At 37.1% G+C, this 15,399-nt stretch overlaps 4 protein-coding genes across 4 annotated transcripts in view; 2 read left to right on the top strand and 2 right to left on the bottom strand.

Annotated features, from left to right (window-relative positions):
• Positions 1-46: 46 nt before the first annotated feature.
• Glyp (glycogen phosphorylase) lies at positions 47-5,144 on the bottom strand. Its single transcript, XM_081989827.1, has 11 exons — positions 4,747-5,144; positions 3,111-3,321; positions 2,867-3,025; positions 2,652-2,813; positions 2,345-2,571; positions 2,152-2,289; positions 1,839-2,104; positions 1,264-1,786; positions 958-1,207; positions 701-903; positions 47-647 (listed from the first exon to the last, which is right to left on the bottom strand). The coding sequence occupies exons 1-11, from the start codon at positions 4,999-5,001 to the stop codon at positions 474-476; spliced, it is 2,568 nt and encodes an 855-aa protein (XP_081845953.1). The 5' UTR covers positions 5,002-5,144; the 3' UTR covers positions 47-473.
• Positions 5,145-5,531: 387 nt separating this feature from the next.
• Sas10 (UTP3 small subunit processome component Sas10) lies at positions 5,532-7,252 on the top strand. The gene is made up of 6 exons (XM_081989834.1): positions 5,532-5,683; positions 5,740-5,839; positions 5,897-6,190; positions 6,248-6,504; positions 6,559-7,027; positions 7,080-7,252. Coding segments are annotated over exons 1-6 (1,215 nt in total). The 5' UTR covers positions 5,532-5,681; the 3' UTR covers positions 7,173-7,252.
• The window catches only part of Trim9 (E3 ubiquitin-protein ligase Trim9), a 34,124-nt gene continuing 25,898 nt past the window's right edge, over positions 7,174-15,399 (bottom strand). The window contains exons 6-8 of the mRNA XM_081989828.1: positions 8,523-8,661; positions 8,235-8,459; positions 7,174-8,181 (exon numbers count right to left, since the gene is read on the bottom strand). Coding sequence (XP_081845954.1) covers positions 7,889-8,181; positions 8,235-8,459; positions 8,523-8,661 — 657 coding nt within the window. The 3' untranslated portion in view covers positions 7,174-7,888. The remainder of the gene's footprint in view (positions 8,182-8,234; positions 8,460-8,522; positions 8,662-15,399) is intronic.
• On the top strand, positions 9,924-15,026 carry LOC145735777 (uncharacterized). Its single transcript, XM_081989830.1, has 5 exons — positions 9,924-10,055; positions 12,986-13,108; positions 13,162-13,274; positions 13,323-13,725; positions 13,777-15,026. Exons 1-5 carry the CDS (start codon positions 10,047-10,049, stop codon positions 14,824-14,826), a joined length of 1,698 nt encoding a protein of 565 aa, XP_081845956.1. The 5' UTR covers positions 9,924-10,046; the 3' UTR covers positions 14,827-15,026.

The raw sequence follows: 15,399 nt of genomic DNA, 5'->3' as shown, positions 1-15,399 counted from the left end.
TAAAGTAATATTTTCACTTTGTAAATATAATAACTGTGCAACAATGTAATATTTGAAACGTTTTATATTCTTGTATATCATTAATCCTATACATAACAATATAACATGTAAAATAAAACGGAAAAGTTAATTGTAATGAGTATTGATAGAAAACACAACAAATTTTAATAATAAAGATCTTTTTAGCCTCAACAGTTATGGCACAGAACGTGCTTTTTTTCAAAATTAAGTCGAGACACTATACAATAACAGGAAGATAATTTTTTGTTAAAGACTAAGGCCTTCTAAACAGCAATGTCTCAACTACTTTATTAAAAATCACACAAGCTGCATTGAAATCAGGTAGTAAAACTGTCCTTGTAAAGGACAACTTAACAGAGAGTCAAATGTGTTTTGGTTTCGTGACGCGTAGCACCAAACTCTCGCTGAAAAATCTATCCGCTAAACTTAACCTAAATCGCTAAAATCATCCCTTAAACGTCTTCTTTCAAGGCCAGCTCCCTGGGCACGGAAGGGTCGGGCAGTTTCTGGTAGCTGGGCTCCACTCCCCAAATGTCTTTGCCGTACTCGATGATGGTACGGTCGCTTGAAAATTTGCCGGACGTTGCCACGTTCATTATCGCCATTTCTAGCCATTTGGCTTGGTTCTGTTATACACATAGTTACTCAAAACGCTCGTTTTCCACTTGAGTTGTCTTACCTCATAGGTGGCACTGACTTCGTCCTGTTTCTTGATATAAGCATCGTAATCGGCCAGCAAGAAGAATCGATCGTATTTGAGCAGAATGTCAGCCAAATCCTTAAATTCGTCCGGATTGTTCGGACTGAAAAATCCGTTTTGGATTTGATCGACCACCTGCTTCAGTTCAGGGTTGGCGTTGTAATAATCGTACGCGTTATAACCTAAAATCAGTTAAATAAGCACAAATACACATCAAAAGAATCGCTTTCCCTGACCCTTCTTTTTCAGTTCTTCCACTTCGTCGACTGTCATACCAAAAATGAAAATATTCTCGTTGCCCATTTCTTCAGCCATTTCGACGTTAGCACCATCCAAAGTGCCGATGGTGAGAGCGCCATTGAGCTGGAATTTCATGTTGCCGGTTCCACTGGCCTCAGTGCCCGCCGTCGAGATTTGTTCGCTCAAATCGGCAGCCGGAATGATTTTTTCCGCCATCGTCACCCTATAGTTCTCCAGGTATATCACCTAAAAAAGCAAATAAATCATCTTGAAACCTAAAAAAAAAAGTGTAAATGGCTCACCTTCAATTTGTCACCAACAATTGGGTCATTATTGACCACATTAGCCACGTAGTTGATCAGTTTGATAATTTTCTTGGCAGTGTAGTAGCCTGGCGCTGCTTTGCCTCCAACCATGATTGTTCTGGGTACAAACTTAGCTGAAGGGTTTCTCTTGATTCGATTGTACAGGGTGATGATGTGCAGGCAGTTGAGCAGTTGTCGTTTGTACTCGTGGATACGTTTGACGTGGATGTCAAATATAGAGGCCGGGTTCACTTTAACTCCGTAGTCTTTCTCCAAAATCTGAGCCAGTCTCAGTTTATTCTCTTGTTTCACCTTCATCACGGACCTTTGGAAAGTCGGATCTTTGGCAAATGGTTTGAGTTTTTGCAGTTGTTCCAAATGGACTATCCAGTCTTCACCAATCTTTTCGGAAATCAAATCGCTCAAACCAGGGTTGCATAGTAATATCCATCTACGTGGAGTAATTCCGTTGGTTTTGTTTTGGAACTTTTCGGGGCACAACTCGTAAAAGTCCTTAAACCTGAAAAATAACTTTTCAATGAAAGACATCCTTGACGAATTAAAACACTTACAGATCATTCTGAATGATCTCAGAGTGGATGCGGGCAACTCCGTTGACAGCATGACTGCCCACAACGCTCAAATTGGCCATATTCACTCGCTTCTCGCCGTCTTCCTCAATAAGGGACATCCTCCTCATCCGGTCCAGATCACCAGGCCAACGCTTCTCTACTTCTTGAAGGTGGAGGAAGTTGATCTTGTAGATGATGTCCAGGTGACGGGGCAGAATGTTTTGGAGCAAGCTTATCGTCCAACGCTCCAAAGCTTCAGGAAGAACCTGCGCACGATATTAGAAAAGCAAACTCAAAAGCGGAACAAACTTACAGTATGATTGGTGTAAGCGCAAGTACGACACGTGATATCCCAAGCCTTTTCCCATTCTAGTCCCTCCACGTCCACTAGGAGCCTCATTAGTTCCGGAATGGCCAATGAGGGGTGAGTATCATTGAGTTGTATGGCCACCTGAGTTACAGTGTTGTCAAATATAAATCTCAAGTGATTAACAGATAACACACACCTTATCTGGGAAACTGTCAAAGTTGTTTCTAATTGCTGTTCGGGTACCAAATTTCGCCGATTTAAATCGTCGAATAATGTCCTGTAATGTGGCCGCAACCATAAAGTATTCCTGCTTTAAACGCAGCTCCTTTCCTTCAAAAAAGTTATCATTTGGATAGAGCACTCTGGAGATGTTTTCTGCCAAGTTACGGTCAAACACCGCTTGGATGTAGTCTCCGTCATTGACTATTAGGTTTTAAACAAAAAAATTACTGCAGAAGACTCTTTCCAAGAAAAAACTTGTATACACTATAATATAAACTTACAAAATTTCAAATTGAAGTCCACAGGGCTCTTGGCGCTCCACAATCTTAAAGTGTTGACCACGTTGTTTTTATAACCCGGAATCGGGTTGTCGTAGGGTAGAGCAAACACCACTTGGGTGTTCACCCACTTTTTCTGACCTTCTGGGGTTTCAATTACGTTTCCTGCAGGTGAATGTGTTTTATAAGTCTTCCAAAGTAAGATAAGGGTAACCAACCGTAGAAATTCACAGGCAACATATATTCAGGACGCGCCTTTTCCCAAGGATTACCAAAACGCAACCAATCGTCAGGTTCTTCTTGTTGTTCGCCGTTAACGATTCGTTGAGCGAAAATTCCGTACTCGTAACGGATTCCATAACCGTAGGCGGGCATACCTGAAGAACCAAAACGGTATAGTACTATCCAATCTCAGAAAATAGAGTACATAATTAATTATTTTCATTAAAAACCAATACCAACCTAGGGTGGCCATAGAGTCCAGAAAACATGCGGCCAACCTTCCCAGACCACCATTTCCTAGACCAGCGTCTTCTTCCATTTCCTCCAGCTCTTCAATATCCAATCCCAGCTGGTAGAGAGCTTCATCACATGATGATTGGATACCCAGATTGATCATGGTATTAGACAAGGTTCTGCCCATGTAAAATTCCAAGGAGAGGTAGTAGGTTCTCTGTAAAAATGTGTAAAAACGTGAATAATCCAATTTTGTTGGGGTGGAAAACCTTTCTAAAACAGTCTAGAAGCATCTGTTCCCAAAGCAATCTAAAAACCTCCAAAGGCTTCTAGAAAAATTTAGGAAGTTCTAAATGCTCCTAAAAACATTCCAAAACTACTCAAATAAGCTAGAAGATTTTAAATGCTCCTGAAGTAATCTAAAAGCATTCAAAAAAATTCCAAAACAGTCTAGGAGCTTCAAACTGCTCCCAAAACAATTTTAAAGCTACCCAAGTTCTAAAATGAGTTTTATTTAAATTACCTGCAGCAAACGTCTTGAATTTTTATGGAGTAAAAAGGGAGATTGATGCTTTATTTATTATGAAGGCCAAATAGGGTAAATAGGATTTACAAATTTGAAATTAGTATGATAGTATGAAAGTGTTCTAAAGTGGTTTTGTATTTATTTTATTTATAATAGAACATCACGCATTTAAAAACATTCTGTATGTTGTAGAAAGTAATTTCAAAGTGTTAGTAAACATGACTGTAAAGAGGCCAAAAACCTATCTGGATTAAGGGGAAAAGATTAGTATCCAAGCACAAACACCTGTCGGCAATGTTGCTGTACCAGTGCCAAATTCCCAGGCCCCAAATTTAGTTCTCATGTCATAAAAAGGTTTATTTTCAGTGATTTTGCATGCTTGTTCCAAATCATACAAACAATTCACCAGCATAATTGAATTTGCAAGACTAAACTTCTGTAATAATTTAATCTGTGTGTAGACTAGAGCAGATAAAAATTTATCACTTTCAAGTCTAATAATAACCTTACACTTTAATGTTCTATTTGACTCAACATTTTTCCGATTAAAAATAACTGTTTGACTTTTTTAATGGAGCTGATTGAATGTAGTTAACTTTAGCTGTTTAATCTTATCAAAATTTGCCAAAATTTAAAGCAATTGATAATAGTTATCTTAAAGCTATAGACAGACACTTCATAGTTATTCCACTTGAAGGTTTATTGATACTTATAATTTATTGAACCAGACAAGGAGTAGGTGTCATCACTTTGATAATAGAGTTTTCTAATTAATTAACTTACAGGGAATTCAGGAGTGAACTATTTTAGGTAATTTACTGCTTCACAGGGTATTCCAAATACAACACTTGATGCTGATACATCTAGTCTGTAACTGGTATCAATTGGTTACATGTAGCCTAATCAAGTGAATTACACAAAGTGCACATCCAGAAAAGATGAATCAATTAAACACAATTTATGTCTGATGTGGTCAGTAATACTCAAATAAGTATTCAGGAACATCAAATGTTTCAGGGCACATTAATATTTTACTAAACACATAATGTATCAGATCTGGTCATTCACACCAAAATTATTGAAGTAGAACAGAATATACAGAACCCCTATACATACCTTTGGATCTGTTTCATAGTAGTACTGCTGGGTTCTAATCCACCTGGAGACCAAATGGTCTCTAACTGTGTGGGCTAGAGCAAAATAGTAGTCTCTGGTGGTGGCAACGTTCCGGTCCTTCACCAGGGTGTAGTGAACGTGCCTGTTAAAGGTCCTTTTGATTTCGTTGACATCGTCGATCTCAGCAATGCCCCGCACGCTGATTTGTTTTCTTTTGTCCACGTCGCTCTGTAGAGCCGACCGAGAAGCCGACATCTTAGCGGATTTTTATAAAAAAAAAAATTGGTTCACTTGGAGTCAGGACCGACCGGCAAAGTATACTGTTGAGGCTAGATTGTTTGGGTGTTTTGGACGGTCCGGAGGTCACCTTGAAAACGTTTTGAAACGAGTGGAATGCCGGGGGGCGCCCGTTACGCCTGCGAACCAGGCGCCCCATTCTAAGCGCCTGTGCATATATGCAATGTTGCCATACTCACTTTTTTGTTTTTGTTACCATGTTGCACTGGGTTTGTATTTTGCAATCTAATTTTAACACGGTATTGGCACAACATTTTTAAAATCAAACGGTGCAACGAATTAATTTTTGTACCGAATATTCACAAAACAAACATTTAAGCAAAGTAAAATGCTTTAAAAACAATTTAAATTCAAACTTAACAAACGCCACCTATAGACCACACTCTGAAACAGTACGGTTATTTCACAAATTAGACTATTATCACGTGACTGCCCTAATCGTACATAATAAGGTGTCACATGACAATTGTCAAGGAGTTGTCACTTTTCCATGTGTTTGAGATAGTTAGGTTATCTAATTAGAAACTTAACCTTATTTTTCTGCAAACTGTGATCAACAAATACTGTAACCAAAATAAAAGTGTATTCAACCAGAAATAGGGCTGCGCTAGCTTTTTTTGTGCTCCCTGAAAGATACCATGTAAGTAATTTAAAGGTTATAAATCTAAGTGTTACATTTTATTGCTTGTTGGTTAGGTATGACGACCAAAGTGATGATGATTACAACTCTGATAATGATGCCAATTTGGCCAAGTACCGTGACAAGTACCAAAACAGAGAAGAGTCTGATGATGAAGTAGGTTCTTACAAACCCTTAAATTTAAACAGCTAAAGTTTCATTGTTGTACCTTAGGTGGAAGTCTTAGGTGTGAGGTCTGAAAGTGAGTCAGACAGTGATGAAAAAAGTGACATTGCTTTGAGCGATGTGGAAGGCCAAGACGACGACGATGATCTACCGGACGCTCGTGCTTGGGGTAGAGAGAAAAAGAAGTATTATGGAACAGACTATGTTGATCAGGATTATGGGGGCTTCCAAGGCAAAGATGCTTTTGCAGCTGAAGCAGAGCAGGAAGAAGCCAAAGTGTTGCAACAGCAATTGATGGAACAACTTGATGTTGGATTGTTGGATATTGGTGATATTTTTAAGGTTAGTAAACAAAGAAGGTGTTTTTTTACTTTAGGTAAGCAAGCTGTTTAATTCTAGAAATCCAGTGAACCAGTTAAGAAGGAAACCACAGAGGAGTCACTTAAAACTGACCTGTCAAAACTATCCAGCAAACAGAGGTTACTAAACTTAAAAAAGGAGTCTCCTGAATTGTTTGTGTTAATTGATGACTTTGAAGCTAAATTAACAATAGCAAAGAGATATCTTCACCCCATAATAGAAAAAGTGCGCGCCAAAAAACTTCAACCGTGCAGGGCTGTTGATTTTGTTCAAACTCACTACAGACTAATTTTAAAGTAAGCCAGTCAGTTTAAGCATTTCCAGTAATTAACAACTATAACTAATTGCAGCTATACTACCAACATTTACATGTATTTATTACTAAAGTACAACAACAAACTCAAAAACCACCCAATAACTCAAAGGTTATACCAATACAGACAGTTACTCAGCCAGGTCGAACCTGTTTTTGAAGAGGTTATTAAACCACAAATTAGTTTAATACTTGAACAACAAGCTCAAGAATTGGAAGCTTTGAATGTTAAGAAAAAGAAAACTTTACAACTTTTGTCCAAGTTGCAGCCTAAAGTTACCAGTCCACCAAACAAAAAGATTAAACTTGATCAACCAGTTATTGAAGAGCAGTTAATGGAGTCTGACGCAAAAATAGAAGAGCAACAGGAAGTGGGTAAAAGGGCTATTACCTACCAAATAGCCAAAAACAAAGGGCTGACACCCTACAGGAAAAAGGAGTTGCGCAACCCCAGAGTGAAGCACAAGCTCAAGTTTAAGAAGGCTCTGATACGTCGTAAAGGCGCTGTATGTTTTCTTCCTTTGTGTTTATTTAAATATTTTAATATTTTGTTTTTAGGTGAGGGAGCCTAGGAAGGAACTAACCCGTTACAGTGGAGAGATATCAGGAATTAAAGCTTCAGTCACAAAAAGTGTAAAAATAAAGTCTTGAGTTGGTAATAATGAGTTTGTATTACACCATAATATATTATAAATAATAATAATAATAATAAAGGGGTTTATGTACAAAGAGGGGGTGTTTTTTTCGGTACTTTATATAAACCATTTAATTGCAATATAATAATAATTTTAGTACAACTATAGGAATAACAAGAAAGGTATTTAAAAAGAAGAATGTTGCCAACTAGTTATCATAGCTGTATATGGCAAATAAGACGTTTATTGAACAAAAAGTTAAATTTATTCCTGTTCGGACTAGACACTATAAAGTTGTGAGATTTAAATTAATTTAAAATCAATAAGTCAGTCTTTGTTTTATCGATATTCTTGTCAAAAAATTTGATTTTTTTCTAGAAAATGACTAACAATAAAGATATAATTATAGTCAGTATAACTATAAAAGTACTTAACTAGGTTGTGTGATATGTAAAAATATGAAAACTTCAACAAAAATCGCTGATAAGTAGATGTGTATATAATAATCATATAATAGGCTATTACGGTACAGACATAATATTGCAAATACACTGTGTCTCAAGTACTTTGGTGGCAACACCACGTTATTTAAAACACTGCTGTCAATTCGTCCACACGTATATTATACATTTTTATTTAAAATTGGAATAATTTAATTCGACATGTTCACGACTTCACCGATTAATATCACATTAAAAGAGTACAATTCGCTTTAAAAGTTTGCAGAGCCGTTTAAGTCTCGTCAGAGTCAGAAGGTGGATCTAGTGCCGTGTGTACCGTGACGCTCACCCCCCTGTTGATACTCACAGCGGGGTAGAACACCCCGTATAAATCCCTAAAAGCGATTTCTCCTTGGGGTTCCTCGTTGACGTAAAACTGTAACGTGTGCTGGTTTAGATCGAGAAGCACACCTATGGTAGTGCCCACGTGGATGCCTCCCTCCACTCTTTGATCGTGGGCGCCAGCGTGCTGAAACCATGACCTCTGACGGTCGATGTACATTGCCCAACCTTTGTCATCTTTACCTTTGTTTTTAAACCAAAAATTATATGGTGTTTCAACTGTCAATTGAACTTACCGAGCATTTTGTCTCTGGTGACATCAATCCTGGCAATCCCAAAAGCAGGATCGGTGTCCGCGTCGTATTTATCAATTGTAAACTCCCAATAGTGGACACCTCGACTAAAACCCACACTACCTAAAGCAACCCGGTGCTCCCAACCTTCCCAGGTCACGGTGGTGCTGTCCTCCGAGTATTGCAGACCCGGTCCCGATAGAATTTGATCGAATGTGAACCAAGCCACTATTTGATCAAAAAAACTTTTAGGATTAGTCTGGAAAAAGTTAAAATAAAAAAAGCATATACCTTCTGCCGTTTGCAAACCAATTAGTTCGCTGTACTCGCCCTCGCCAGAACTGTTGAAAGCTTTTACTCTCGCATTGTACATACAATGAAAATGAAGTCCGTCCACTGTGCAGATGGTCTCGATTCCGCAATACACTTCCTGCAATTATTCAAAAAATAGCTAATTTACATTCCGAGAAGTGTGTGTACATTATAGCATAGCTTCCTAACTGGATTCACTTTCTCCTAAACAGACCGCAGCTGTTGGTCAAATTCCTTCCAAAATTACATTAAATCGAGACAGAATGGTTTTGTCGATATGAGTCAGAAGGACTCGAACATGTCAATGTTTATGGGCCATTAATCTTGCTCTCCGGTGACATTTTGATACCGTTCTATGACGCTACTGTTCCACCCCTCAAACTCACCCCAACGAAACTATATAGTATTGTAGTTAAATCCTTAATCAATTTAGGTGCAAGCGAACAATTGCCTTCCATTTATCAAGTATAGTATTTAATTAGAGCTTAAGTTGACAAGCAATACTGTTAGAGTATTATATCATGTTTTTTCTTTGTATTGCCAATAATATTCTATTAATACCTTATTATGTTAAAAAACCATGTTATTTAAAAGATAGTGTATTATTCCTTAACATCATGCAGCTGTAAAGTGATGATTCAACGTCGAAAAAACGATTATTAAGATGTTATTGCGTAATAAACTGTTTACTACTGTGAAAAGTCGATTAAAAAGCGCTATTCTTTTAAAGTTTATATTCTACACATTATTAGACACGTTTGTTGATTTTTGTAATTAAGGTGGAAACTAGCTTGAAAGCAGTATTGTGCTGTTGTATTGAAATATATTATTTTTGCAAGCACTAAAATTCACCGGGGGTGAATACAATAAAGTTGTTCATAAAGCCGCAACCCCCAAAATAATGAATTTCCTTCTACGAGTAAATCTGACTGGCCTTTATGCGATATCTCTAATCGACCCCCTGAAAACATGTAAAATGTTTTGTAATAAACAGCCCTAAAGCACGCACGTGATCGACCTTTAGTAATCGTAAATTTTGAGTGCATACGACGCTCCCTTATCGTCCCTACCGATCAAAATGCGTGTATAATTTCCTTTTTGAGCGATCGAAGGGAGAATTTAGCCCGCTTGATCTTAGCTTTATAATTTTCTTCTCCTTTCCAGCATTTGTACGTTTGATGGCACACCTGACTTGAATAAATAAATATGTAAAATGAAATCGAAAGCGCACCACGAAACGGTTACACTCATCTTCAGGTCTTAACCGCGATATCGGTGTCGTGTGAGGCACCGCCCGAAGAAAGAAGAAATTTCTTCTCGAAGAGTCTTCAAGGGGTTATCCGCGTCGATCGGTGAAATCTAAATCTTCCTTAGTCGGTGCTCAAACGTGCTTCTTGCCAGTGGTACTTATGTACTCAAGTACCCTCCTCCAGGGTTGTCAATAATTTGTGCGGGTTTACGCAAATTTTGAGGAGTGTTTTTCCAGCTTGAATCACCGTCACAATGAATTGGGTAATTAATTTTCTTATCACCCTATAGAAATTTCAAAATTAGTAATTTACAGTACATTAAGGCTCTAAAAAAATTCAAATCAATTAAGCACTGGAAAAATTAATAAAATGTAGATGCTAACCGCAGTACGCGGTCAAATCTTGTATGATTGACGGCGTCCATCATTATTCAAACAAGATGCGCACTTTCTCTTTATCGACGAGAGTTTAGCTGCTTACGCACATTCCGTTTTCATTTTCCCATAAATTAACAAATGTCGCACGAGTAGGTCAACGAAAAAAAAAAAAAAAAATTTGAAGGTTATGTCAGATCGTTACTTCATCTTAGATTGATACAATAGGGATTTGTTCGTGCTCTTTAAATCGAAAGTGGGCTAATGAGCATCAATTTGGCGGAATACTACACCAAAAACAATTAACTTTGATAGAGTGTGTGTAATGGGCCTATCCCACATATCATAAATTTTTGTTTTAATGACTGGAATCGAAAGAATAGGATCAAAAAACTAATTTTTCATATTCTTGAAGAAAAAATTATGGTCGTAAATGTCCCTACATTAGTTTGAATTTGTCCATTAAATTTAAAAGATCTGTTTTGGCGCGCATGTGACGTACGTAATTCTGGGCGATTTTATTGGCTGTTGCACGCCATCTGTTTCACTTCTTGTCGCTGATTGGTTGATAGTGTAGTACGTCACCGGCGGCGGGCGTTTTAAACATGTGATTAACGTAGTTTTTATCATCATTTTTTTTCTATTTAGACTTAATATTTTTGAAAACAAAAAAATACGGGTATAATATTTTCAATCCGTCTTTGTAGTTATGAAATAAAAAAAAATTGTGGGACAGGCCCATTGTTAAAACACCACCAGCTTGACAGATGTCAGGCCTTTTGTTTACATATAAACACGGCTAAAAAAATGTCAAAATGACAGTTCACTAAAGTGTTTACAGTATCTCATCTCATTTTAACTTATTCTGACAAAAAGAGTTAAAACTCAGGTTAATAACTTGGACTAAAATACTCCTTAAGATTAGATTCATGTCACATTCCTAGCAGAATAATACAAATTGAACAATACCAGTTTTTTGTGTTCTTTGACTGGAAAGTAGGCTAATCAGTTTAAAGAATACTTAACGCCCACTGTTCCACTTCAATTGGGCGTGAAATTAGTTAATAACATGAGTGCCACCAATTAACTTTATACCTTTATGGTATTAGAAGGAGAGGTATCAGAGAAATATGTCCAGCTATTGGCCATTACCCTTAAAATGTCAATATCACGTGAGCATTCAACCAATAAAAGCCAACAATTTCCGAAAAATGTTTGAAATTACCTCTACGAACTGATCTATAGGAAACCAAAAATTTTGTTAAGTAATATGGCCATAAGGAATACATCTAAAATCAAATCAGTGGCAACAACCGATTTTTGTTTGACAATCCTATAGTAACTGATGCTATTTCTTGATTCTGTTGCTTATTATAGACAGTTTTCGTTACAATCAGTTTTTCTCTAGATGCTGTCGTTTCTGAGATATTAACTATCAGGAGATTTCAATATTTGGAAGGCTATAGAAGGCAAACGGTTGAAGATACAGCAAAACGGTTTATATGTGTTCCATACATGTCATCCTATCTAAGTTTTTTGAGATTTATCTTGTGATGGTATTTTCAAAATTCGATCTGTTAGATATCTAAAAAGTAGAGTAGGAAAATGTAAACCGTTTTGCTGTATCTTCAACCGTTTGCCTGCTACAGCCTTCCAAATATTGAAAATTACAATTTTTAATAGTCAAAGTCTCGAAAACGACCACATTTAGAAAAAAACCGATTAGAACAAAAATTGCCTAAATTCAACAACAGAATCAAGAAATAGCATCAGTCGAACGAAAATCCGTTGTTGTCATTGATTTCATGTAAATGCGGCAACGCTGGAATCAGAAAAATATTTTAGAGGTACTCCTTATGGTCACCATGTACTGCTTTAATAATAACTTGATTTTAAACAATTTGAATTGGTCAGTGCTAAAGTGTGTGTGAAAAATAAAGTTGGTATACGTTATTTATGCAACCACGCATACGGGACCCAACTGACATTATATCATTGAGTACTATACTATGTGTATGGAACAGACATGATATAGTACGGTAAAAATAACGGTAAATCTGTACTGGATATGCAACTGTACAAAATAACTCTTTACTTAGTTATTCCATGGCTTTAGAACTGATACACTCACAATCTTAACACATGTGGCCGTAATTTAATCGTAAAACCAACACAAAAGTGAAAATAACTCGAGCAATGGAATCCTCACCGATTCGCAAATACCGAAACCCACTTTGTTTGCTTTATACGGAGGATCGAAAAGAAAGCTCAAACATGTCGATTAAGTTGCGATACGTGTCCGCCATAAAGATGACACTTGTTGCAATTTTTTTCAGACAAGTTGATGGTTCTGCGGTGATTTTCTCTTCACAACCATAAATTAGCCGATGAGCAACAATTAAACAATAACTCAATTTTAAAGTCAATAGCCAGTGAGAGAGAAAGTTTTTTTTATTGTATACTTAATGTGATTTAAGTAATTCGGGTGTAAACGCGGTCAAGTTTGCATACCACACCCGGAATTTTCCTTTACCTAGTTAGCGGTGGAAGCTTCTTTGGTAGGTTTACACCGCTTTAAAACAAACTAAAACGAAAATACAGAGAGAAAGAGCTTCGGGCCATAAATTACATTCCTGCTTTGGGTGAAATAAATTCCATTTTGTTCGCACGTAATCGAAAGTTCACACAAGTCGTGAACTTTGAATTTCATCCTGGGAATACCTCACCCACTGTTTTCTATTTTTATTATTATTTAATAATAATTGCTAAGTTTGTTGAATTGACTGCTAGAAACCTCATTTATTATTTTGTATTACAGACAAGCACTTTGATCTTTCTTATGGCGTTTACGGCAATCAAACCTGACAGTGACCTGAATCAGGAGATCAAAGTTCAAGAAGAAAACAAGTTAAACTCGAACTTAAGGTCTGCTCTGCTGCAAGTAAGTTGAAGATTAACCAAATCAACCAGAAAGTACATTTTTAAATTTTCCAGGTCTTAACTGACTTAGAAAATGAAAAAAACGAAGCTGAAGACACTGAAATGGACGTGGAGAAAGCCCATGCAAGCGCCATCACAATTTTTGCCAATCATTTGAACATTTCCAGGTAAAACATTTTGAAACCAAACTAGATAGTTGCTATAATTCTAATTAGGGATGCATCTGATGAGAAACCACTGCAAGAACCTTCAGTAAACCTACCAGAAGCTCAGTTTCTGATTATTAGTAATTCATCCACTTCAGACCACGATGAGAATATCATAACTAGCGAAACATCAAGCTTTGTCTCTGACTCTCCGGAAAGCAAAGAGGAAATTTCACAAAAGAAGGGAGGATTCAAGAACCTCAACTCGATTTCTGATGATGAGCCTAACAAACCTAGCAAGCTCATTACAAGCAAAGAAGAACCCTTTATTAAGACTTATGTTAAGTCTTTAGGTAATGACGTTGATGAAGACCAGTTTGTTTATGTTCAGTCGTCTAAAAGTCACACCACTACAACTACTGAAGCACCTGTAGAGGTGTCAACTGAAGAAAATGAAGCCAAAATTGAACAGGTAAGTCACACAACCATTTTTAGAATATACAGTAATGACAGTTTTATGCAGGTTCAATTTTTTATGGCGCCTCTCGTAGCAGCTTTTACAGTTCATCAAGACGAAACTGGACAACCTAAAAAAGTGGAACCGATATACAAGTCTGAAAATGAACCCGTTCAACAGTTACAACCCAGTCAATCACCTCAGTCTGATGATTTAAGGCAAAAACAGCTAATTTTAGAGCAAGAACTTCAACAACTCCGTCAACAACAACAAGACCTGGCCAGAAACAACCAGTTTAACCAATTTGATCCTATCTTCACTGAACCAGACAGAACTGTCGTTACCAAGCTGGCCGCTATTGATCCATCTAACATCCTCAATGCTGCCCAACAAGGTCCAGTACTGAACAAATTCACAGCTAACGAAGCTATAATGCCTTTACAACTCAACCCTGCACCCACTGAAGTGCAACCCATCAACAATGGAGGAGTATCACTAGTGCCTAGTATAAGTTTCGACCCTTCAGTTGAAGCTGGAAAACTGCCGGAGAATGCCAAACAGCTCCCAAATAAAGAGCCTACAGGATTCCACAATTTTGTAGCACTACCAAAACAACCAGTGTTCAACAGTGGGTTCACAGCCAGTTTCAACCAGCCAAACAACTTTGTTCAACAACCTCAGTACTCAAGTCCTATCAACAATCAACCATCAACATTCTCCATAGTTCCGGCGCAACAACCTTTTCCCCCCAAACTCGAGCTAGGAGTTTTCCCCCAAAACAACCGGTTCCTCAGGCAGGAAACTGGATTGCTTCCCCCAGTAAACAATTTTCTTACCATCCCCCAGAACTTTAACAATCAACCACCAAACCGAATTTTAAGGAATAACGGATTCTCATCTGTCAATCAACAACCACCATCAAGATTTAGTATTCAGCAGAGCATCCAACCGTTTCCACCCCAATTCAGTCAGTACGTGAAATCCAACCAAAACAATCGGTTTTTGCGCTCGAACCAGGAAGGAAACTTCGGAAACAACCAGAACGGGTTTCAAAGGCCGCTGTTGCAGCACTACAAATACACCAGCCCGTTTGGGTTCCCCGGTAGGTTTCACTGAAAATGCTATTTTAGTTGGACAATAGGGCATTAGTTTGTTTTGGGGTGCCATCAAATGTTCGGTCATGAGAAATGTCCAACTGTAATTTATTTTGATAATTTTGTACATAGTTAGTTGATACGAATTATGTTTATTTATAATATTACTTAATGTTTTCATGTAGGAATTGTAGTAATTGCTCAATTTAGAAATTGGTTTAATATTGGATAACAGTTAATAAAAATTGTTCTCAAGTTGAAAAATATTCAATAAGTCAAGAGGAAATTAATGAGGTTTTACATTATTGTGTCAAGGATAACTGCTTTAAATTATCAAGTTGCAAAGTCCCAATATTGATAGTTAATATCAAAAATTTTACATTAATTAACCTTACTTTAAAGTTAGTGTAATGTTCAAGTCAATTTAATTTATATTTTTTTTAAATAAACTTTTTACAAGTATTTTGCTTTATTTTGTCACAGCAACAAATCTGTTTTCCACCAAAACTGTATTAATTTAACATTTTGTCACAAAACTAACAAATAATGCTGATTATGTGTTCGTTGGTTTTAGTAATTAATCACTGGCAGAACT

Source organism: Ips typographus, linkage group LG11 (assembly GCF_016097725.1).
Source record: "Ips typographus isolate SLU linkage group LG11, UJ_Ityp_2.0, whole genome shotgun sequence".
Classification (NCBI taxonomy): Eukaryota; Metazoa; Arthropoda; class Insecta; order Coleoptera; family Curculionidae; genus Ips; species Ips typographus.
Note: the sequence above shows the minus strand (reverse complement) of the source record. Positions and strands in the feature narration are given on the sequence as shown.

Excerpts from the sequence above, each read along its gene's own strand:
- LOC145735777 (XM_081989830.1), top strand. Across the intron at positions 13,275-13,322 it reads AATCATTTGAACATTTCCAG|GGATGCATCTGATGAGAAAC; the intron begins GTAAAACATTTT and ends AATTCTAATTAG. Across the intron at positions 13,726-13,776 it reads ATGAAGCCAAAATTGAACAG|GTTCAATTTTTTATGGCGCC; the intron begins GTAAGTCACACA and ends AGTTTTATGCAG.
- Sas10 (XM_081989834.1), top strand. Across the intron at positions 5,840-5,896 it reads GAGAAGAGTCTGATGATGAA|GTGGAAGTCTTAGGTGTGAG; the intron begins GTAGGTTCTTAC and ends GTTGTACCTTAG. Across the intron at positions 7,028-7,079 it reads TGATACGTCGTAAAGGCGCT|GTGAGGGAGCCTAGGAAGGA; the intron begins GTATGTTTTCTT and ends TTTTGTTTTTAG.
- Glyp (XM_081989827.1), bottom strand. The coding sequence starts at position 5,001 with ATGTCGGCTTCTCGGTCGGCTCTACAGAGCGACGTGGACAAAAGAAAA. Across the intron at positions 2,572-2,651 it reads GGACTTCAATTTGAAATTTT|TCAATGACGGAGACTACATC; the intron begins GTAAGTTTATAT and ends AAAACCTAATAG. Across the intron at positions 648-700 it reads AAGTCAGTGCCACCTATGAG|AACCAAGCCAAATGGCTAGA; the intron begins GTAAGACAACTC and ends TGTGTATAACAG.